The sequence below is a fragment of the Dreissena polymorpha genome, chromosome 2 (genome assembly GCF_020536995.1).
Source record: "Dreissena polymorpha isolate Duluth1 chromosome 2, UMN_Dpol_1.0, whole genome shotgun sequence".
Taxonomy (NCBI): Eukaryota; Metazoa; Mollusca; class Bivalvia; order Myida; family Dreissenidae; genus Dreissena; species Dreissena polymorpha.
The window spans coordinates 152,020,825-152,047,213 of record NC_068356.1 but is presented as its reverse complement, the minus strand read 5'-3'; the positions used below and the strand labels follow the sequence as shown (position 1 = coordinate 152,047,213).

Genomic DNA, 26,389 nt, shown 5'->3' with positions numbered 1-26,389 from the left:
GTTTGGGTGGATGAGGGAGTGAGTGCGTTTGGGTGGATGAGGGAGTGAGTGCGTTTGGGTGGATGAGGGAGTGAGTGCGTTTTGGTGGATGAGTGAGTGAGTGCGTTTGGGTGGAAGAGGGAGTGAGTGCGTTTGGGTGGATGCGTGAGTGAGTGCGTTTGGGTGGATGAGTGAGTGCGTTTGGGTGGATGAGTGAGTGAGTGCGTTTTGGTGGATGACTGAGTGGTTGCGTGGGTAAGTGAGTGCTTTAAAGATTGAGTGAGTGAGAAAGTGCGTTGAGGTGGATGAGTGAGTGAATGAATGAGTGAGTGAGTGAAAGAGCTAGTGCGTTTGGGTTAGTGAGTGAGTGCGATTGGAGGGTTGAGTGAGTGATTGAATGAGGGCGTTTTGGCGGATGTGTGAGTGAATGAATGAATGAGTGAGTGAGTGCAAGAGTAAGTTATTTAGTGAGTGAGTAAATGAGTGAGTGAACGGATGAGTGGGTGAATGAGTGAACGAGTGGATGGATTGATGTGTTGAGTAGGTTAGAGAGCGAGCGAGCGATTGTGTGAGTGAATGCGAGAGTGAGAGAGAGAGAGAGAAAGAGAGAGAGAGAGAGAGAGAGAGAGAGAGAGAGAGAGAGAGAGAGAGAGAGAGAGAGAGAGAGAGAGAGAGAGAGAGAGATAAACTGAATTGTACAAACCTAATATTAGAAAAATAATCCAACGACGAACACTTATTAAACCGAACCTGGCAGCTTCTTGAAGAATTATTAACTATCAGATGCTAGATATAAATAAATGCTTATTAAATAAATAAAATATGTAGTCTCTTCTAATGTTGAAATCTATTGATGCGACTCGCTTTTAACAGCCTTCACTAATTAAGATAATGAAATGCACACGTATCCGTATACACCACTTAGTAAGTTATCTTTTTTAAATCGACTGTTACGGGCAGACACTACAGTATAGTTGTTAAGTGTCCGTGCGAGGGTTTGAAGTTTGTCTCGTGAGCGCGCGCATGAACGCGAAAAGCAAGTGATCGTGTCAGTGATTCACCGGCACGGGTTGTCATTCGCCGGCACGTGGTGCAATTGCTGAGGATCATCGCATTTGAGTAGGCGAATGCTGTACACTAAAGAACAACAACACAAAGCCGCTGTAAAGCAAAAACAAAACATCTAACAATTATAATGAATGATGATGTTGTTTTGTTCGGTTGGATTTTCCTACATATACACCAGTATTTCAGTCATTAATAATGAGTAACCTGGTTACTCAGGACTTTTTGCAAAATACTTATTCCAGTAACTTAATACTGCATTTTTGAAATAGAGATAGGGGGAGAATTGTCGTTAACCGAAATGCACTAGTAAAACACCACACAAGTAATGTGGTCGGCTAGAAATTTGAACAACAACAACAACAATTAATAGTTTGACATTACTACAATTTACCGGTATATTGCTTCTGCTAACTATCCTGCTATGAATGCTGCAATGATTACTACTTTTATAACTACCACTTTACCACTGTCAATAACCACTATAAACTTTTTCAGCATTATCAACATCAACAGCAGCAGCAGCAGAAGAAACAGCAGAAACAGCAACATCACAGCAGACTATACCACTCACCTTGTGAAAGGACACGTAACCGGATATCGCACAAATCTGTTTGGAATCCACGTTGACTTTAGTCAGAACGCATTTCTTTTTAATAAAATAAAGTCACACTCTTGTGTTTAAGCCAACCTTGTCACTGCGCCTGGGACATTACTTATGACAGCCATGGCAAGCTGTCAATGTAGCCGAATGCAGTTAAATTAATTACTAGCGTATTCAGAAAAAAAAGTGGAAAATCCGAAAAGTGTGTTGTTTCCCTCATGTACTTTTCGCATTAAAATTCACAACTGTTAATATTTAATTTATTATTTTGTTAATATTTTGCAATTGAGATAAACAAAGTGTAAACTGTGTGAATTATTGTTGCACGAATTTGATCAAAAAAATTAATCGCGAATGATAAAACATCACAACAATTCTGAATTGCAATCTTGTATATAGCATATAATCCGAATTTGACTTATATGGCGATCATCTGTTACTAATGTTGTCTAGCATTTTTACGTAATTGTGTAACATTGGAATTTACTGTGTAATATTTAAGATCGCAGATTAGTGATGGAGTCAAATGACCACAATACCAACGTCTTAATGGGCTTTTGTCACCGATTCCAATAATAGTTCATTCGTAATTCAATCATAATGAATGTTTTCTATTGCGCGGAATTGCAAAATCGAGAAAAGATCACGCTCGTTACTAAAAAGGTAATGCATTTTCTCGTGAAATCGCAATACATGTAGTGTCCTTTCCAAACCAAAGCGCAGAGTTCCTATCATTTCTTCACGTCCGAAAACCCTGCCGATAGTACAAACAAAGTCAGGATGATATATTCATTAAAACATAGCTCCGTGCGTAGGTCCGTCCGTCTTTCACAAACTGTTCATCATAAAACTTTATGGACTTATAGATATCAATGAGGAGAAGAGCCATGCACATGAACAATGACCCCTAATACATATAGCATAAGCTCCATTTTCGTATGCCGTGACTCATATTCAGTTAGTATTTCGCAATATCTTTTATAGGACAGGCCCCAGGTACTTTAATACCAAAACCAATAAAGTTGAAAGCAGAGCTGAGCCATTGTTAGAACAATAACACACACGCGCTGAGTTACTTCAGGTTAATAAAGACGCCACAGCGTTTGGAATCAAAGCTCTGAAGGCACTAAAGTTGTTCGCTATTGTATAATCTTTGACGCAACTCAGTTTTCAAAATTATTTTATAGCTTTTTATATTACAAGTTTGAAATGAACACAACCCATTCAAATTTATAAAGAGTTTGTCTTAAAGCACCGGTCGAGTTTTTTTTCAAATCATAAATAAATAAGATAATGTAAGCTTCATTTCGGGAAAACAGGGCTTAATGCATATGCATTAATTGTCATTCCAGTACCAGAGACTCTCTTTAAACGAAAAACACCATAAAATTAGAAAGTGTCGTCCTTGATTAGCTTGTGCGTATTGCACAGGCTAATCTTATTTGACATGCATAAAGCCCCATTTTTTCCTGAAAGCAGCCAATGTGTACAGATTTCAATGATAAACTGGCCAATATCGTCGCACAAGCTGTTAAACACTAAACTGGCCAATGTCGTCTTACAAGCTGTTATACACTATTGATTACATACACACTCTGCAGTGTACCAGTGTTGAACTATAAACAGGCAGATGCGGTGGTTATCGTTCCTAGCGTAGTAGAGCAGACGCTATCGTAGTTAACAGCAGACTGACTTGCAAAACTCGCTACACCACTAACAATGCTACACATTTTCGCGGACGCGTGGATGTTGAAAAACCGCACAGTTTTTGGTTTCATCCACAAAATTAATTAACGCCGTTTTGACACGTGAAATTATAAATTGCAAATGGTTTCCATATCAAGTACTCTTGAATTGTATGCAGAAATGTATATCCCGGAAGTGAAACCGGAACCATCGTACCATGTAAACTGTATTACACAACCGAGGTTCCTTGGGTCCTTAGCGTCCAATTAGAAGCGTCTAGTACACACTGCGAAAGGATAATAAGTAGACTACATGTAAAAGCAGCTCGAACATGTGACCCATGACTTGTGACGCCAGTAGAATACCACTAGCTCATATATCCGATATATTGGTAGAGTTTGTACGTATTTCAAAATTGATAGCATCATTTCATGGTGTAAAAAGCCAATCAAAGACGCTCTTGTTCAGAATTATACTGATTGTGATAATTAAGAATCCGTATGATTGCATATTTTGTATCTTCGTTGAGTGTTTTACAATTTTGAACCCAACTTTGAAAGTAAACATGACAAGAAGAAGTATTTCAACAATATTTCACATGGGACTGTCACCTGGTACATACAATTAGGTTCAATTTCTTCTTCTTCTTCTGTCTTATAATAATAATATTGATTATAATAATTATAAAAAATATGTTATAATAATCATAATAATAATACTTATTATTATTATTATTATTATTATTATTTTTATTATTATTATTATTATTATTATTATTATTATTATTATTATTATGATTATTATGATTATTATAATTATTATTATTATTATTATTATTATTATAATTATTATTATTATTTTCATATTATAATAATAATTATTATTATTATTATTATTATTATTATTATTATTATTATTATTATTATTATTATTATTATTAGTATTATTATTATTATTATTATTATTATTATTATTATTATTATTATTATTATTATTATTATTATTAGTAGTAGTAGTAGTATTATTATTATAACATGTTTTTTCTTATTGTTTTATGTTGTTGTTAATCGTTTTGTATTATTATTATTAGAAGTTGTTGGTGCTGCTATTGTTGCTACTCATGGTTTCGTGATATTTATGTTCCTTTTCTTGTATAGTAAGTAACGCCTTCCGACTACACTTCAATACTCGTCAAATAACAATCGCCTCACTGTTTCCCTTCTTCCGCGTAAAGGATGGGTATCCGGCTGGTCAATTGTTTTCTCAAATTATGTTCTTTGTTGTAAGGATCTATATTATATGCGTAAGAATTCTATGTAAAACGCAAATGTTTTGTATAAGTTAAATTATTTCTCTATTAAAAACATATATTATATTTTGAAATCGAAAGTGAATTCTTTCACTTTAAAAGAAACCTGAAGATGTGAGTATGTACTTTAAGTATTTGTACATGTTGTGTATAATTATCATTCTTTTGTCACGAAAACCAGATGAATTAAATAAGGTAATTAACATAACAATATGTGCAATGTCTTACTTTGTAATATGAATTTCTTATACCATCTCTGACTTCGAAGGGATTCCCCTCATGACTTTCTTCAATAACTTGTTTGAATGTAGTTGAAACGTTTGTTTGAATAGTAAATATGACTGGCGTTATTGTTTAGAACACATTCCTGATTGCAGACTGAATGCCGTTTAGATGTTTGCGAAGGTGTGTTGTCTTTTAAGTCTTAGTTCCCACGTCATATCTGTTTTAAGTTGGAATGCCTCTAAATTAAAAAATGAAGTACACCCAGATTTTATTGTTTACTGCTTGCATGTTGGTGTTCGTAGTGTTGCGACTTCCTCTTGTTCGAGTAAACAAAATGACATTTTTGGAGTGTTTAAGTTCCTAAATTTAGGATGTTCAATGCCTTGTGATGACAGTTGTTATTGTTAATTTATAGAGTTATGTGTTAGCTATGTCTACATGCCAAAGTTGTTGATTTTTCTTATTGTATGGCTATGCAACTGTCCTCTGATAGATGGCTGCCCGAAAATAGAAATTGTTGAGTTGAAACCCTTGTTATTATCATTATATTTAATTTAGATTGTTGGGCATTTACGGTCAAAACTCACTATTTTATACAATCCAAACACCATACCAGTCCCTAGAATAGTTTCACAACATGTACACTTAAGTTCATCTACATTTTAATGGCTTTATCAATATTCGCTGATCTGGAATTCCAAGTTTCTTAAGAAAAAGATTGCACTATGCATTTCAAAATGTAGAAAGTCATTAATTTTTTTCGATAAAAGACTTTGAACGTATAACGAGAAAACACGTAGCTGTGGCTGGTCAACATCCTTAATCGTACGCGAAATGCATGTATTTTGCTCATGCAGTTTTCAGATGTGTCGGAATAAAGAGACACCTTTTCTTCAGAATTGAAAACAGCGCACTATTTTTAGCATAGCTCGCACTTGAATGTTTATCATGTTATCGGACAACTGCAACGTTTTACACTGCAAAGTGTTTATTCATTTATAAAAATATTGGCGTTAAGCCCGGGCATGATGGTACACTTCACTGTCAAATAAACTGCTTTATTCACGATTTTATGTGTTCTGTAATAAATTTTAGGGTAGGGGTGTCCCACTGAGACTTCCGAAATGTGACCCATTTTTATACCGGAACTCTGATAAAAATGACCCATTTTGATACAAAATTTTTGAAAAAGCAGACCTATTTGTAAACGATACCATTGAGAAAGTGGACCTATTTTAATACAAGAATTTTGATAAACTGGACGCATTTCAATACTATAATTTGTTAAATTGGACACATTTCATACTAGAATTTCATCTCTATTATATCAATACAGTATACTTATTGAATTTGCTATAATATGTTAATTTGTAATTTTCATATATGTTATCATACAACTTTGCCATTTAAAAATCATGCCCATTTTGATACTAATACTTTCAAATCTTTATGCATTTCTATGCAAGCAAATTTTTGTTTTTACCGCACAAGGCTAATTACGAATTGTATATATACAGCTTATCGACTGCGAGGATATTGTGTTCCTGTAACTATAATCTACAGTTACCATACACACATAACGTATGTCAGATTATTATCCGCACAATCAGATTGTATAGAAGTTTACACCATCACGCTCAATAATATGTTAAGAAACATAGCCATACTTTATAATCAAAAACACCATAAAATATGGACGAATTATTTGCTTACTTGTTCCGTAAACAAACTATGTGTCAATTTGTCAACACTTCAAATGAGCATTTTGCACCACGATCTTAGTCTAAGATCTATCCGTGTCTCACTTAATAAACAGCATCGTAGTAACATTATTTCGTATCGAAAAATACAATACATGTACAAAACACGTTCACTGTTCAAGTAAACTAATCGATCAGTAAAATCAATATGATGTTCGTACATGAAGTTTGTAATTGGCGCGCAGTGTAATATCCTTAAAGTTTGTTTAACAAGGAGTATGCTTGTCAAATTATTCGCAGATCTTCCAATGACTTATGCATCATTAAACAGTTCACAGGAGGAAACATGTTCTCGAAAGTTTATGCAAAAGCATATTTCCATAAAATGCAATTGAAAAATAACTACATATTGTATATGTGTATATTTAAGCAATTTAACATTATCTTCCGCCTAATGATACATTTATGACTATTTGGTGAATGAAAAGTAGAAAATTATGTCTGATGTTGAATAACCCTGTATTGTACTTGCTAAAGAAATAGCTAAACTATATTTATATTTTACGCAGATCATTGCAGAGATGGCGGAAGATTGGTTATGGTTCCAAACTTGTGATGATGTGCATACTCGACCTCATAGGGGCCTTTACAGTCGTAACTATCCCGTAAGTACTGTTGTTTTAACAGTCACTCTCCATTTAGAACTGATGTGTATGTAGACACTCTCCAGGAAGTACCGGCGTATTGGTGTATTACAAAAAGTCACTCTCCAGTAGGTACCGGTGTATGTGCAGTCACTCTACAGTGATAACTGGTGTATAATTATGTACTGGTGGTTATGTAGTCACTCTCCAGTAAGTACTGGTGTATTTTTAAGCACCCTTCAATACGAACTGGTAAATGTTAAGTCACTCTCTAGTAGGGTACCAGTGTGTGTGTAGTCACTCTCCAGTAAGTAATGGTGTACTTTTTGTCACCATGCAGAAAGTAATGTTGAATATGTATTCACTGTTCTGTTCCGTAAGTACTATGTATGTATGTATAGTAATTCTCCAGTAAGTACTATGTATGTATAGTCATTCTCCAGTAAGGACTATGTATGTATAGTCATTCTCCAATAAGTACTATGTATGTATAGTCATTCTCCAGTAACTACTATGTATGTATAGTCATTCTCCAATAAGTACTATGTATGTATAGTCATTCTCCAATAAGTACTGTGTATGTATAGTCATTCTCCAGTAAGCACTATGTATGTATAGCCATTCTCCAATAAGTACAGGTGTATTTGTAGTCTCTCTCCAATGAGTACTTGTGTATATGTGGTCACTCTCCAGTAAGTACTGGTGTATGTGTAGTCACTCTCCATTAAGTATTGGTGTATGTATATTCATTCTCCAATAAGTACTTGTGTATTTGTAGTCTCTCTCTAGTAAGTACTTGTATATATGTTGTCACTTTCCAGTAAGAACTGGTGTATGTATAGTCACTCTCCAGTGCGCACTGGTGTATATGTAGTCCATCTCTAGTAACTACTGGTGATGTTGAGTCACTCCGCAGTCAGTACTGGTGTATTTGTTGTCAATCACCAGTGAAAACGGTTGCATGTTTAGTAACTCTCCAGTAATTGCTGGTGCATATTAAGTCACTTTCAAGTAAGTACTGATCTATGTATAATGACTTGACTCTTTAATGAGGACGGGTGTATGGGTTGCCACTATTTTATTCATTTGTGGACTCTCTCTAGTAAGTGCCGTTGTATGTGTACTTTATTTTAATGTAAAATTGTTGTTGTCGTACTAAACTTTAAAAAAGTAATGGTTTCAAACACATTTTCTCATTATTGGTGAGCAAATAATATTGACCAAAATTCATCATGTGAAAATATAAACTTAACTGATGAACAGTTCCGCAGTCCTAAATGCATACACTAATCAAGTTTTTCCATTTGTATTGCGATACTGATTATCCTTTAAATCATTAATTATTACCATTCCTTAAAAGATACGAACTCTGTATTTGTTAATTTATTGAAACAAATAAACGGTATGAAAAAATGTCTCTCAGTTGTAAAATGTTCATATTGACATTAAAGAATTATAACTGGTATGGGTTTGTATAAATGGCGCGTGGACAACCATTGCTATGATGTTTCATAATAGTTTTGAATCATATTAAATTATCCTGCAATTTTGATCTTTTTCGCATTTTAGGTTCAGTGCGAAAATACCTCCTTAGAGATATGCGCTATTATGAACTGTCTTGGGTATGGATGGGAGATCAGACAGGCACGGAGAGACGCCTACAAAGAGCATGATAGGCTGATGACTGCTAACGTTCAAACAATGATAGCAATAACAGCGGGTAGCAAGGCAGAGGGACTGACAAGCTGTTTTGAAAGTGACTTAGATCTAATGCTTGTAATGCTAGGCAGCATGTGTTTAGAAGATGGTGTTAATTTTGACACATTACCAATGGAGACTATAGTGTTAATATTAAATACCGGGGTCTGCTACCACGGACACTGTAGGCTTAATTTACTATATAGACGTGGTTCAATAATTCCATGTTGCGTGTTAAATGCTCTTTGTGATGATGGCAATGGTGGTGTTCTCCTAAGCAGCACTTTGTTTCTTAATTTTTTTGATAAGAGGACAGATCCACAATTGGTTTACCATGAACGTGCAGGGCCATCATTGCCGAGTTCAAAAGGGCCATTGCATAAAGACATGGTCCATTCTTTATACTGTCACTGTCCTGGCATACTATTGAGATGGGCAAAACGTAGTCGCCATTGGCCACCACCGGATATTGTTCATAAAGTCGTAACTATGGGTGCATTTGTTACACCTGTTGGTTTTAAAGGTAGCGAATATCAACATGTTGAATGGCGGATTTGTTTTAATACAGGAGAGAATGAACTTGTGAGCAATCTAAATAACATACAGGTTTACATATATGTTATATTGAAAATGGTGGTAAAGGATGTCTTGAAGCCAGTCAAGAAAGAAATCACATCATACACAGTGAAAAACATTGTTTTGTGGCTTGCAGAGAACAATCCACAAGCACTGTTCAATGAAAGTAGCTTGTTTTATTGGCTTCGGGAAGGACTTGGACAACTAAGAACGGCAATATTAAATATCCTTATGCCATATTATATGATACCAGAAAGGAATCTAATGGCAGCGTGCGGACTCAATGAAGAACAAAAAAGTACTTGGGTAAAATCGATTACGGATATGATTAGCGAAGGTCAGAAAATATTATTTAGATTGCCGAGGATACGGAAGGCAATAATTTCGCATCCAGAGCCCCTGTTATGGTACAACAAGAAGAGATTGGAGCTTGAACTGCTGGAGCTGTATAGTATGAAAACCCAATTGCAACAAGGCAGAGATGAGAATCGTAAGCGTAACGAGTCAGATCGTATCTTGCAGGAGATAACGAGACGTATAACAAACATATCTGGAGAGGTCCGTGATAGGATGAACTGGGAAGGAAGTTGTGTTTTTGATCTGGATGAGATATTTACCAAGATGTTGATGTAATGTCTGTATTTTAAAATTAACATCGAACATAGCAATAATTCATTTTTTCATAATTTCCACAATCTAGAACAGATGCGTTTATTCATCATGTTTTCAATGCTTATGAATTCTTAAATATGATGCAAATAATCGAGAATTGTTAATTTCATAAGTTAATATTTCTTTGCAAAAGGCTCTTCAAACAGACATATTCGTGGCCCCAATTATGGATATGCAGGCAGTAATCGCCTTTAACCAGTATCCGAGCTGACTGTAGCTTTCATTGGTATTTTACGAATCGTCTATAATCAGATTGTGTAAAGGACATAATTATCTGTAACACTATTAAGACTTGAAACCAGTCTGTCGTTATAAATTCGAAGAAGTTAATGGTATTTAGATCTGACCACAAATATCGTGGTAAAGATTTGGTGATGAACCAAATGTCTCGCACACTTCAAATGGGTAATATACTTACGTGTTGGACCAATTTTGCCTCATGACAATTGTTTACAAGATAAATATTGATGCAAAGCATCAAAGGGCGTCAGGAATTTCAGTGTAAAAAGCACTCCATGAAGTTACATGGAACGATTTTGTTCTACTGTAAATATTAATATATTGGCCGATTATTTTAAACAAAATAGAAAAAGATACTGGTATCACCATTGTCTATGATTTTGTGTTATAACCCCCAAATAACCATTATTTATGATGTTGTGTTATAACCACCAAATAACCATATTTTATGATTTTGTGTTGTTACCCCCAAATAATTCATAGTTCATTTTATTAACATTGGTTTCCTTTTTTACTGGCAGTTTTCATTAATGGACCAGAACTGTGAAGGTATTAAAAAATCTGCTTCATCTTGTAAGCGTAATTTCATATTTTTCTTAACTTCAAGGGGAGATGATTCTGAACTTATTCTTACTTTGCTCATTTACGATAGGGGTTGAGTACTCATTGATATGAAAACACTGTAAAAGTTTGAGAAAAAAAGAGAATGGAAACTGTTTATTGCATATACAATACACATATCACAATACTTTGAAATTTAGTCAAAGATCATAAAAGATTTATTGATCCGATATTCATCATTTTCAATAGGGTTCGAGTAATACTGATATAAAAACAGTTAACAAGTTTGGAAAGATTCAGGCGAAAGTTGTGAAATCTTTAAAACAAGTGGAAATTGTTTATTTTGTCAAATTTAATAGAAAAAAATTCTGGACTTATTGTCCCGATGTTTCTCATTTGAAATGAGGTAAAAATGCTCATTGATATGAAGACACTGTAAGTTTGGAAAGAATCTGATGAAAAATGTTGACATAATCACGTAACCAAGCAGTTGATAAAAAACCTGTGCAAGTTTGATAACAATCGGATGAAAATTTTGGACTTCGAACAAGGATTTCAAAGTTTCTCAAATTCTAAGGAAGATAACTATGGACGTAATCGTCGGATAATGCTAAAGAACCCATACCACCTGAATAGTAATACGTGTCGCGCTTCGCGCTCTATATGTGGTTCTTAAAAAAACTCCGAGGAGTGCTTGACTCTAGGGAAACGGGTTGCTGGGACACAGCTCCTCCTTGATAAGCGGCTGCTTCCTTTATCGCAACTCATTGTTACAATGAATAATACGTGTCGCGCTTCGCGCTCTATATATGGTAGGGATAGTTCTTAGAGCCTATGATAGACAACCATACAAATACATGGATAATAAATGTGTTGTTTGCATTTATTTGTTAATAGAAACACACGTGTATTTCATCAAGATATTTCAGTGATGTAAGACATTTTAATTAACGTTGTCACCACGTTGCATCCATTAATTTTAATAAAGATGTCCAATTGTAGTAAAATGGATTTTAAAATGTCTATATAAAATAAAGCTTTATTATATTTATTAACCTGACTGAAAAAAGTGTCAGCCGCTGAACTGTTCCGTTCGTGCCGGAACCCGGGATTGAACCGGGGGCCTTTAGATGACTGTTGCGTAAACATCTTCAGTCTATCGCTCTCCCAACTGAGCTATTCCGGCTGACATTCACTTATGTACTGCTATTTGGTGAAGTTGTGTATAGCAGTCGTTATTTTATGTCTATTAATAAACTAATACATTGTACGTTTTCCTAACACTTCGCCTTCCAATAAACTTGCTTGCGCGATAGGTCGTCAAATATCGTACTACATTGATTCTCCACTAAATAAGCAAATAAGTAAAACCACAAAATAAATATATTTTGATTATGTTTTGTTTTTATACAAAACATTATTTGTTTTATACAAAACCAGAAAGTTTCGCGCAAATGCCCAGTCCCTGTGATCAGTTGTGGATCAGTTACAAATTAACACAATTAGCTTTGCATTATTGGCAATACATGTTGTGATAAATGTAATAGGCACAAATGTAGTACTTATTTACACTAAATTACACAAAAAATCACCACTATGCAAGAAATTCTTAAAACAAAAATATATCAATTGATCCGTAAAATAACTTCTCCTCCCATAAGCGAAAAAAATACATTACATACTAGTCGCCGCACTCCAGTGCGCCGCCAATCAATAAGCTATTTTGATGTTAATGGTAAAATTGATACATATGCCTGCTAGGAATGTGTACCTTGTGTGCTTTTGTAATAACTTGCATATATATATATAATTTAATGCTCATTTTCAAATGTAAGGGCTAAGAACTTGTATTTGCTCTATTGATGAATAAATTTTGTTGTTGTTGTATTCTTGCATATATTAAATTAATGCTCATTATCATATGTTAGGGCTATGAACTCGTATTAGCCTTATTGATGATTTTATGTTGTTGTTGTATACATGTCATAAAATACACACATAAGAATTGTATTATAATATGAGGAAACTGTACATTACGTAATTTACGTATATTTTTAAAGTAATTTATCTAAAATATTTTACGTAGGTAAGATTCTTAACATTGCTATTTCAGACACATCAATTTATAACATTCGTATGCATACATGTTTGATTTCTACAAATAATTGTAAAAATTCCTCTAATGTAGTTTTTATTTGAAATTAACGAAATTACGTGTCAACGAATTAGTTGATTTTCATTAAACCACGAATTTTCATAACGACGAATTTCAATACGTTTACAGTATAAGATGTACAGTTGCAATATCAGTTGCAATTATGTTTTCCCTTCATAACTAACCATGTGAACCATTTCATAACACTATCGTCCAATTTCTATCTTCTACCATTACTTATAAATTGTATAATGCATTTATAATGTAGGCTATTAGCTTGTATCAGCTTTACTGCTGAATAAATGGTGTTGTTGTTGTTGTTTACTGTAATATTCCAATCTGAAGCCATTTTGTCGTGAGGAACATATATTCATTATTTATTGAGAACTTGGCAGAAATTAATCTAGGTTCCAAAGTATTGTCAACAATAATTTGTACAATAATTTAGCATTATTTTGTGACTTTGTGCTGTTATGGTAAATGTAATATATTTGAGTAATTGAAATGCAATGAAATACATTAATATATAATTAGTCCTTTTAATTTGAACTACAATCTACATGTTTGTTCTAAATGTTTATTAATATTTGTGTGTGCTTTGAGTATTTCAGGGAAAGGTGACGTTCGTATAATACATTCAATTAAGTATATACTACATCCGCAATCAGTGCTCTTGATTATTAAGGCTATATTAAACCAATGTATCTCTCACCAAGAAAATACTTATTTTATTAAATACATGTCGTTTGTTGGTGGACAGGTTCTGTCACACCATCGCCTATGTTACATTGTATATGAAAATTTAGAATTCCGAGCTATAGCCTCAACCATATTCAAATTACAATACATAGTAATACGAACGATATATCAGTATTCAATAATAAACTTAACATAATGAGTCATAAATGGTATTATAAACAATAATAGAATGCACAAATTATTTCAAATATTATTTATACGATTTATGAGCCCTGACTGACACACTAAACACAATTTCACATAAACGTTAACATAAACAATAAAGGAATGAACAATATGTTTCAAACAACCAGGGGTGTGTTTTTGTTTTCTTTCGGCCGATCCCCCCCCGTTCTATTTAAAATTAATTGTACAAATAGTGCTTAACTGGAACTATATTTATACAGAGTTTAGTTTAATTCTGTAAGGATATGCCATTTTCTTCTCCTGAGGCTGTTCTTAAATTACAGCCCTGAACAATAAAAGAACATTCATAAATCACCAAATATCGGCACGAGGTACACAGGTGTGCCAAACATGAGAATTGCGACATAAAACTAAGCTATAATCACCGAATTCTGATAGTTTGATATTGAATAAAACTTTTTTGACACAATATAATGCTCGCTTATGTGATAGTTGCTTTTGATACAGCTTTTCATATTTACTTTTATTATGCGCCTTCATTTCTAAATTATTGTATTATTGTCCAAAATATTGGCTACAAGTAAAAACACGATCTTAAGATTATTTCAGCCTTCAACGCGTTGTTAATGCCACGAACGATAACTGTGTATCAACATTGTAACTATGATTAATTCAAGTAGGGGCTGAATTGTTATTCACTCGGTCTATTAAGACAAAGAACACAAATATGTGTATTCATATTATAGATTCAAAGAGCACATATATGTTCCAAGCCTTAGTACAGTGTTGTAAAATATAGTTTTTGTTTACATGACATACATATTTTAGAAGATAATGAATTTGTGAAAATGAATTTCTTATTACCTTATGCATCGGTTAATAAACACAATGTCGTTCTGGTTTCGATTCATTGAGATTTGGTCAGCCAGATTGAACAGGATTAGCTAAATCGCATTTATTATCCCCACTCTTTTTGAAACGCGTGGGGATAATCCACGCCGTCTGTCTGTCTGTCCGTACTGGCCACTATCTCCGCATACACTATAAGCACTAGAACCTTGAAACGTACACACATGGTAGCTATGAGCATATGTGCGACCCTGCACTATTTGGAATTTTTATCTGACCATTGGGCCAAAAGTTATGGGGATTGGGGTGGAGCCGGGTCAGAGATTTTTACTCATTTTTATGCCCCCAGTACGGTGCAATGGCCATAACTTTTGCAATATTGAAAATAGCATCTTGATATTTTACATGCTTGTGTATCTCATAGAGCTGCACTTTTTGAAAGGTCAAGGTCAAAGTTATCCTTCAAGTTTTAAGGTTAAAAAAACAAATCCAAGGGAAGTATTAAGCTTTAAAATGAGGTTAGTAATGAACCTGCCAAATGATATTTAAAAATTAAATAAATCAAAGTGGCTTAGGAGGGGGCATTGTGTTTCTGACAAACTCAAAGGTAAAAAACTCATCCAAGGGAAGTAATTAGCTTTAAAGGGAGGTAAGTAATGAACCTGCCAAATGATTTTTGTACCGATTTTTTTAAAAATAAATCAAAGCGGCGCAAGAGAGGTCATTGTGTTTCTGACAAACACATCTCTTGTTATATGTAATTTTACATTGACTTCTTCATTTCTATACCGATTCACTTCCAATTGATACTGATCATCTCTAATGACAATACGGTCAATCTCAACTATGCATGGCCCGATTACCAACCCTGGGGTGCCCCCTGGGTCAAACATGCGGCGTGGGGATACGCGTAGGCCTCTGCCGCGCCATTTCTAGTTTTGTATTGCAATTAAGTGTTCACGATTTTATGGTTAAACCTATTACACTCTTCAAATGAATCGAAGTTTGAACTGTAGAACATAACCCATAATTTAGACGACGCTATGTACTTAAAACAAAGTAAAATAAATCATGAAATAATTGACTTGAGCTAGTTATTGTTATACCGTGCTTAATAATTTTTGAGAAATCGGGCCCTGTCGATGCTTGGATATTTAGTAATTTGGGTTAAAGCCCTCTTAGTGACACCACAACGTGCCAGAACTACACAATCGAGAGTTAAATAATATGTATTTTAAAATGATATGTAACATATGCAGTCTGTAACGGGCCATTCGGTAATGTCATAGCAGTATTAGAACAAAACAAAGTTTCGATAAAAAATTGTATATGTTAGAAGTAGTTTTTTCAAGTGCATAAAGTATCTGCTATAATTCGTGTAAGTAACAATTGTATGATGGTAAAGTTTGAATGTGTAGTACGCATATTACTTGAATAGTCCTTAAACACAAATCAAACACAAAAACACAAAATGTCAGTATTAAACTGAATCATGCTTGTGGATATTGTTTAAACCGACATATTATATTTATTGTCATTGTGTTTGTTTAGAGAAAGGTACAAAACATCAGCTAACAGAAAATGATAAGTATACTCATTTAAATGCGGATGCACATTTTTTCACTAATGTTCTATCCGCTGTGTGAGCAAGATAATGTTCATATTGTATATTCATTTTAATGTCAAACTATTACATTTTCGTGTGTATATTGCATTATACGTTTATGGGTTATTTTTTGTAATTGGCGATATGTATCATCACATTATAACGAAAACTTCACATCAACAACAGTGTTAAAATAACCCAACATAAACATTAAATCTTGTTCTTCATGTTCGCTGTTACTTGGAATCATACCTGCAAACAACATATCACTGTTTGTCAAAGTGTGACCTTATTGTCACCAATATCTGAGTTCGTTTTCATCGATAATATAATACATTATATTTCAAAAGGAATTCGGCCTATGTACTGATATGCTATTTAAAGAGCAAACTATTGTTTTTGCTAATAAATACATATAGCAAAATGTAGGCAATACGATTGTGATTGTTATAAAAGCTTTTGAATAGTATTGCACAACTCACAATTTTTAAAACTGTAGAATTGTAAATTTTAAAATATGGCACATTCTTTTAGGTAATTGATCATTCATAACTAAATATAAGTTATAAATTTTTGTTGAACAATAAACACGGATTCTCAAAATGGTGAGCCTTTGCGATAGAAACAACACAGCTGTATTTAGTGTTTCTATAATGTCATGGTGTATTTTGTCACCACAAATAAAACTGTTGTGAAGGACCGGAATATATAAAGGAAGAAAGAAATTATCATAATCGTGTTTTATTTTATCTGAATCATAATCTTATACGATTACAACATTGCATTTAAAAGAATGAAGATCTTTACATCAAATTTTAACCCGGTGTGAGGTCAAGTCATACTTCAAACTGACCCAGATTCAATAACAAACAAAACACGCTTCTGAAACGTTTGTCAATGTAATACTTTGTAACTTTGCAGACATAAATGACACACAAATGCCAAAACGTGACGGGCAAATCGAATACTTCACAGGGGTGTGTCCTTATGTCGTAGATATCGGATATTAAGCCATAACTGCAAGTAAGTGCATCAAGAGCTTCATACACAGATTAAAAGACTTAAATGCCATGATTTTACCTTTTGTGTTATTTCGAATGTTCGTCAGTACAAGTGTAGATTCCAAACTCACTTTGAATTTGTGTGACTCACTATATATACCTCACTGTTGTACCAAAATGTGACTTACTTAATATACCTGGTTGTGGTAACAACGTTTGATTAACTTTATATACCTGGTCGTGGTAACAACGTGTGACTAACTTTATATCCCTGGTTGTGGTAACAACGTGTGACTAACTTGATATACCTGGTTGCAACGTGTGACTCATAATATAAACCTGATTGTTGTAAAACAATTTACTCACTATAAATACAGGACTGAGGTTTCACCCTGTGATTACTACATATACCTGACTGTGGTCACACGATATGACTTACTATAAAAACCTGGCTGTGGTTAAACGATGTGTAAATCCCTATATAAACCTGATTGGGGTAACACCATTTGTTTAAAAACAGCTGTCGAGTAGCTTTAAATAGACTCTTAGCTTGAACGTAGTTAAAACGTCCGTGATGTCCTTGGAAAACTAAAGTCACCTTCATCAAGCAACAAAAAAATATTTATATATTATGTAACTATTAACGAAATAAACATCTTACTGGTATTGTAATGTTAAACTACAGCTGTGTACTATTCCAATATATACACTAATTGACATATTAAAACAGATTTCACGCATATGACCAGAGTATATATTGTCAAGACAAACATTTGATCAAGTTTGCTCCCAAATGAGTCTTTAATCTTGTTTTTTGGTTGGTTACATGTTTGTTAAGCTTTAACTAGGTAAACTTGTTTTGAACGCACATTAATCTGAGTCGAAAATATAAAATGCTTCCACTAACCTTATCATAAAATGACGTTTCATTTCGTTGACATGTTAATTAATCATGAGTTATCACGAAATTCGGATAAAAGTCTGCGTTTAAAAGTCTAATAGTCTTATAGTTTTCTCACAGCATTGTTAACACAGCCACTTTGATATACTGGTGTTCCTCATTTGTGAAAAACATTCACGGACAACTTTTGTGATCACGCTCTGTCGATTATTCATCATGCGTCGTCAACATTTACATTGCAAAACCTCTAGAAGCCACATGTTTTCTATAAAACTAAGTCCGAACTTTGTTCTTATCATATATCGGATTAGTTTAAAGCTTGGTAAAGTCTGGTAATAAAAACAGGTCAGCAATGAATAAGCTTGTGAACACCCGAGATATTTTGCCCAATCTTTTTGTTGGGTCTCAGGTGAGCGATAATTAGTAAGCACGAACTGTTAAGAAGTTTCCCCGATAATGGGAATTTCCGTATTTTGCTGTTTACCGAAAAGTATCCCCGATAATGGGAATTCCGTAATATACTATTTCCCCGATAGTGGGAACAATATAAACGCCAAAATACCCGCTTTGGTATTAACATTTATTAACGATCCACAATATATATACAATCCTTGTGTCGATCTAGTTTATCACTTAGTAACGACGCCACGTCGTTAGTAACGACGTCACGTCTATAACATTACGTCATAAATGGACGTTTCGTCACGGAACCAATCCGCCGGTACAAATAAAACGTTGAAATATAATGTCCATTTTTCCCCTCCATCAAAATACAGTACATTTTGATAAATATCGTAAAAACAAATTTAAATAATAAATTGTATACATAAAAAAATTGTATGTTCTTTCGAAATTCTAATCATTAATTGTCCACTTCTAACTGGCATATCTTTGTTACCGGTATCGTCATGGTGCTGCTTCCAACCTGTATTTTCACGACTCTCACACGACCGTCTTGTCCTGGTTAAACCTCGAGCATCCGTTCTAGTGGCAAGTTCCCCCCTCATCGTTTCCGGAGTAATGATAAGAACAACTTCGCCAATCTTAATGTCGCTCTCAGGATGAAATCATTTGCGTCTAGCATTCAGGCTAGGCAACCATTCCCGTAACCACCTGTGCCAAAATGCCGCACTAACTCTTGTTCACGCCGCCAACGCTTCCGCATGCTGAACTGTGTTTCATCTACTGTAGATGGTGCGAATTCGCCTCCCATTTGACCGTGCAGAAATGATTTGGTGTAGTGAAATGTCGTCTGAGGAATTCGAAGACTGGTAGGTCAATGGTCGAGAGTTTATAAGGCCCTCTGCTCCAACAATTGCTGTCATCAGCTCTTCTTCATTGACATCTGCATTTCCCAATATAGCGTTGATGGCTCTTTTGGCTGATCTGATCATTGTCTCGTGGATTCCCCCAAAATGTGGAGCTAACGGTGGATTGAAAGCCACTTGACACCCTGGTGTGCCGCTGCTTCCGCAATCTTGTATGTGTCCAAGTGTTCTGCAAGTGCCTTTAGTTCATTGTATGCCCCTTTAAAATTGGTACCGTTGTCAGAATACATTTCTTCAGGCATTCGTCTACGACTTGTCATTCTGTAGAAGGCGTTCAAAAACGAATCTGTGTCCAGACCATACGTTATTTCCAAATGAACGGCCTCGTGGCCAAGCAGGTGAACACACACAAATAACGTTTTTTTACAACGTTTTCCTCTCCCGTGAATGGTTATGAACGGACCCGCCATATCGACTGACGTCCTTATGAATGCACGAATTGACGCCTTTAATCTGTTTATTGGCAGTGGTGCCATAATTTGCTGGAATGCTTATGCTTTTCTTCGTCGACATTCCATGCATTCTTTTTCCATTTCTCGAATCGCTTCTCGTCCTGATATGATCCAATAACGAGCCGATAAGGTCGCAAGAGTATGGTTTGTTCCTGCTGCGTGGTTGTTACCATCATGTACGTCTTTTATTATCAATTTAGTGATTTGGCCTTTTCTCGGAAGAATAATAGGATATCGCACGTCATAAGACAAAAAGCCAGCATGCGTAAGTCGACCGTTAGATCGCATCAAGCCATCATCTTCAAACATTGGTTTCAACCATAATAATTTACTGCTTAATGGTAGGTTCGTCTGTCTGCACAAGGCGTTCCACTCATCGCTGAAGTGCTCTTGCAGTGTCTGTCTGATAGCTTGAATCTCAGCCAACTTGATTTCATCTACTCGCAGTTCTCCCGATGTTGTCTCCTCTTTTGGCTTTTGACAGTTGTTGACAAATCTGTTAATCCATGCTATAGTTCTCTTGAGTTTAAACCAAGTGGAGAAACGATGTGAATCAACTAGATGGTGATTTTTCGTATCATATACAACTTAAAACGTTTTTTTCAAATGTGTCTTTTCTTTTCATCTCTGTTTTTGGTCTGTTGACTGTTTTATTCGATGGCCACTCATTAGGCGACCGCAGTAGGAACTCAGGACCATTCCACCAATTTCTGCACTCGATCAATTATTTTGCATTCATTCCTCTACTCAGGTGATCTGCCGGGTTTTCACAGCTTGGAACATATCTTCATTGTTCGGGATTGCTGTCGCTTTGAATTTCACCAACTCCATTTGCTACGAAGGGTTTAAATTGTCGACTACGACCTCTGACCCACCACAAAACATTGACACTATCTGACCAGAATGTAACGGTGCTCAGCTTTAACTCTAAAACGTTGCATATTCGTTATGCTAGCCGCATTCCGATGACAGCTCCCATTAGCTCGAGTCGAGGTATGCTTGCTGATATGTTCGGTGCAACTCTTGTTTTTGCAGATATAAGACTTGTAGAAACAGAACCGTCATATGTTCACCTTGCTAACACCACAGCTCCATATGCGCTGTCTGGTGCATCGACGAAAGTGTGCAAAGATAGGGCTTCCAGTATTTTGTCTTTTGCCCGAAGACATCTTGGAATGAATACGAACACTGATCTGGCTATCGTTATAGCTCACCTTAATGCTGTTTGTGCTAATCGTGCTTTGTGCGATGTACGTTGTCAATCACGTTAGAGACCACGTTTTATCCAATGTTTGTCAGAATGTTTATTTTAACAATAGTCAGGAGCGCGCAAAAACAAACTAACTTGGTCAAATCTTATAGAAACCATGTTATCACTCTGGATGCATCATGCATACCTCAATCTTAATGAAACGCATTATTTTTCCTGAAGATTACAGCAGGTACATCTTCTTGGTTTGCTGATTTTACTCATATCCAGTTTCGTTTTATAATTGTGACAGTTTTGATTTGTTATTTTTACGGCTGTGGATAATTATTTTTGAGCACATTTTATATAAATTCATAAATATTGTACAACGTTAGGCCTTAATAAATGAAAATTACCAAACTGAACATTGGTACACTGTCGCTAATTTTAATGACACTTGATTGTTTTAGGCTTTAAAAAGCTAGTTGCCTGACCGGAATAACAACATCTGAAATTAAGTTGCGTAGGCTAAAATATAAAAAAATCTCTGAGAGAAGTACTGTAAAGTTGCACTCATCGAATGCACAGAAAAAAAAGTTTTTCAAATTAATTTGAACTCCCCACTCATTCCATCACAACAAACACAGGCAACTATATAACACACATAGAGAGTGATAGTCACGTTTAAGCATGCACGCACGTTATGTCAACATAATCCTAGGAACTATTGCCCGAACAAACCAATGTTCGGAAACATCTCCAACAAATACAACTACGTCGTCTGGCTTAGCCTGCAAACGTACATTTAGCCTGAGATTTATATAAAAGAGTGTCAGACAAGTAGCAACCAAACAATGAACTGATCCTTATGAGGACTCTAATCTTTTATGTCAAATATAATTAAATATTTGCATTTGATTATATGCAAAATATTAAATATCGCTTAAATGTCAGAAGTACGCAAAATATTGACTAGCTTACAGTTTTAATTCAAATCGAAGTTGAGTCTTAATGGGAATTTTAAATCATGTGTTTTGTGTGGGCATACATGTGGTGTTTGAATTAAATGTATACTGGTAATGTGTTTACAAATATATGTTTCATTACTAAGCAAATGAAGGAAAATATAAATAAGTACTGTTTAATTATACTCAATTATTTCTTAAGGGGTTACCATGGATATCACCGGATAAATCAAAAGGAAACCACTGGTAATAAATCCTCGTGTGTTAAGAAGGAAATCGTTCAGTGACACATCGTTAAGTATGAACTTGTGTCTGTGGCATAATTAACATATTTATATATTTATCTTTAGGAAAATGTAGTGCAGGCTAATGACATAATATCGCAATTATGTACATGTATTTTATACATGTTTGCATGTTAGAATCTGAAAACGAACATTAGTTAACTTTTTGCGGAACTAAATTTGTTATCAATTTGAAATTTACTTACTTCTAACTTATATTTTCTTTTTTTATTTATAAACGTTTTAGTTCTTTTAAAGAAAGATCTAAAATACACTCTTAAGTATTCTATCAATAACACAAGCATATCGATTTGCTGAAATGTTTTGGCATAAAAATCACATAAAATATATTATTAATGTCTGTTGTAGACAGAATGAGATGGTTATAATTTGTATTACACGCTTTTTATTGCAACATGTATAACTGACATAAATCCAGTATAACTATAACGCATGCTTAATTTAATGGTAAATACATAGTATATTACAAAATGAGTATGTTTCGGCTAAACATAATTACAGATCTTAAAGGCATCTTATAAAACATCTAGATGGATCAGATGTGAATCCATGTTTTACAATATAGAGCGTATTTTACATAGTGTTTTCGTTATCGTGTTCTGTAAGTACATATTTAATCTAATCAGTCTCAATTGTGAATCGTAAACAGAGGTTTAAAACCAAGTGTGTCGACGCAATAGGAAGTAAACGTTGCTATCGTAAACGAAACTCTAGCTGTTAATTTGTAAACTCAGTGAATATGAAAAAGGTAACAAACACAGATGACGTATGCGGCATGTTCATTAGCAAACAATTATTAACTGTTCATGCCAGCAAGCAATTAATTCCAACGTATTTGTTATTAGAAACTTGGATACAATAAAGTACAAATACCAGGTACGAAAACTACATTGGTGAATATATTAAAGATTCAGTACAACTACAATTAAAGCATGTCAAATTTAATAAATTCGAATAACTGATTTTAAGTAATGGTAAATATGTGTATATTGTTGTTTGTGTTACTTTATTTTAAAGGATTATTTCTTGTTAATGATAATTTATCGAATTTTAGACACAATGTACATATCTTTCTAGGATATATTACAATTTAATTATTTCGCCAATATTCCAAAATAATGACGGAATCAGATGATAAATAATCGGGAAATTATGACAAAGTAGGCGTTGAGTTAGAGTGCATTGAGGTATAAGTGTTAACCATTCGCCACGGTTGCACCATATCCAGGAACATTACGCATTAAACCCCCCTTCCACAGGTTGTATTATAGAAGCAATCCATTATAGTTGTCTTTGACACATGCGTTGAATGTATTTGTAACAAAATGGAAATCAAGTAAAATATATGATAAAGAATAAATTATGAAGATGGGAAAGTCAGCAATGCAGGAAATCAGGTCAGGACAGGGAGAAAGTGGTCATTGAGCAAGGCGGTAGCAGTCTAAAGCACAAGGATGTTGTGGGGTCTACCAACGTGGGAAGAGAAGGACTTGGCACCATACAGACCCAAAGGTGGAGAAAAGCAGGGAAAAGAGAAAGGAGAGACCTGGTGCAGAAAGAAATCAGAAACCTTGAAGAGCAAGCACGGTCAGCCAGGGCGGTCCAGCTTAGACCCCAAGGAGATTGGACGAAGTGGAGTACACCAGAGAGGAAGCTCACGTGGCAAGAACTTTGAACATATGAACCACTTCAGCTAAGTATTCTCCTGCGGGCAGTGTACAGCATGCTTCCAACCCCCACAAATCTTCAGCGATGGAAGCTGACAGAAGACCCTACTTGTCCTTTTTGTGGGAGTATAGGCTCGTTGCGGCACATTCTGTCATCGTGTCCAACAGCCCTTGCACAAGGGCGCTACAGGTGGCGCCATGACCAAGTACTCAGAATGTTGGCCGACGCCCTAGAAAGAGAGCGGAAGAAGGATAGACCCCGGAAGAAATCAGGACTCCAATTCATCAGCTTCGTCAAGGAGGGTACAACAAAGTTCACCGCCACAACCAGTTCCAGATCTTGTATTCTGCAAGATGCTAACGACTGGGAGATGCGTGCAGACCTAGGGAAGAAACGAGTTTTTCCAGAGGAAGTAGTCCATACAACTCTCAGATCCGACATAGTGCTATGGTAAAAGGCGGCGAAGCGGGTGATCCTTGTAGAGCTAACTGTGCCATGGGAGGAGAGGATCGACGAGGCCTATGAGCTGAAGAAAGCCAAATACCAGAATCTGGCAGATGTATGCAGAGAGAGAGGCTGGAAGACATGGATCTTTCCGATGGAAGTCGGATGCAGAGGATTTCCATCACAGTCGTTGTGGAAGATGTTTGGAGCGCTGGGCGCCGAAGGAAGAGTCAGGAAGACTACAATCCACGCCCTTGGCAAGACAGCTGAACGAGAATCCAGTGGCTCTGGTTAAGACGTTGTAAACCAAATTGGAAGCCATCGTAGACGAGGTAGTGATTGGCCATCACTACCTGCCCCGCCGACTCGAGGTTGTACCATGCATAAGGGGGCGAAACAACCTATGACAGGTGGAGCTTGGCTGACGACGTCTACGTTCAGCAGTTGATACTGTATCATCACATCAATCAATTTTGTAAAGTACAGTTTTTTAATGCCTTTTAAAAGTTTAAATGGGGACAGACTTCAATCAACAAAACATACTAACAGGTAGCTTCAACCCATTAACTCTTTTATGTAGTCTCGTTTGAGTTTCTAGTACATTGTTACATGATAATAAGCACATCAAAACCCACAATTCTAATGATTATATTCTCATTTTTTAACGTGTCTAAATGAAAAAGTATAAGTATAAAGTTAACACATCAATATGATGTACGTACAAAATGCTTGTGCCACGCAGTCTAATATTCTGATTTACCAACGAGTAAGCTGGTCATAGTCTTTACATATCGTTCAATTACATTTAAATAAAATTAGTAAGAGAACATCTTTATTAAGATATTCTTCCATAAAATGCTTTTCTTATGTAACAATATGTGCATATTGAAGCATATCAAATATTATTTGTCATAGAATGGTAAGACCATGATGAATATTCGGTGCAAACATATGGTTTATTCAATATATAAAAAGGACATACAGTCCATAAGTATACATGATCTAAAACATAGTAAAAAATATAAAGGCATGATATGTGATCAGTATTGAATTTCGTAAGTTGTTAAATAAAGTATAAATACCGGAAAAGGTTTAGGACAAGATTTTATGTTTTATTACAACATTTAGAATCCATTTAACAAGTTTTGCTATAACGATAACATCAAAATAAACAAAGACGAATCTACAAGGGAGCGGCAAGTCAAGTTTGAGTAATATATCATATGAACAATTGATTATAATAATATTAATACAGGTTTCCTTGACTCAATGCTTTATGTACATACATAGCTTAGATTCTGATGGTACGTGTTTTACCCGAGTGCATTAATTCAATACATTTTATCATTGTTTGGAATTTTCAAGTAATATTCATTCATATACACTTTCCTAATACCATCATATAAGGAACATTCTAATAAAAAATGATATTCATCCTCAAGAACATTGCAATGTTGACATTTGCTATGTTGAACAGGTATGGCTTCAGGTCTATACCGTCTGCCCGATTCGCTTTCTAGTCTAGGGGATCTAGTCTACTCTAGACTTAATATACAAATATCATATCTAAACTTATTTATGCTAACATCTTTTAATGTACATAACAAACATTCATATCAAGCAGTTCGATGGTGGACCTAATGTGTTTTCAATATGATTTCAAAAGCAATGCACCAACAAGT

General features: G+C 35.0%; 1 protein-coding gene across 1 annotated transcript; it reads left to right on the top strand.

Moving 5' to 3' along the window:
- The first annotated feature begins 4,638 nt into the window (after positions 1 to 4,638).
- LOC127869467 (uncharacterized) lies at positions 4,639 to 12,749 on the top strand. The gene is made up of 3 exons (XM_052412075.1): positions 4,639 to 4,757; positions 7,138 to 7,233; positions 8,782 to 12,749. The coding sequence occupies exons 2-3, from the start codon at positions 7,150 to 7,152 to the stop codon at positions 10,117 to 10,119; spliced, it is 1,422 nt and encodes a 473-aa protein (XP_052268035.1). The 5' UTR covers positions 4,639 to 4,757; positions 7,138 to 7,149; the 3' UTR covers positions 10,120 to 12,749.
- Positions 12,750 to 26,389: the final 13,640 nt, after the last annotated feature.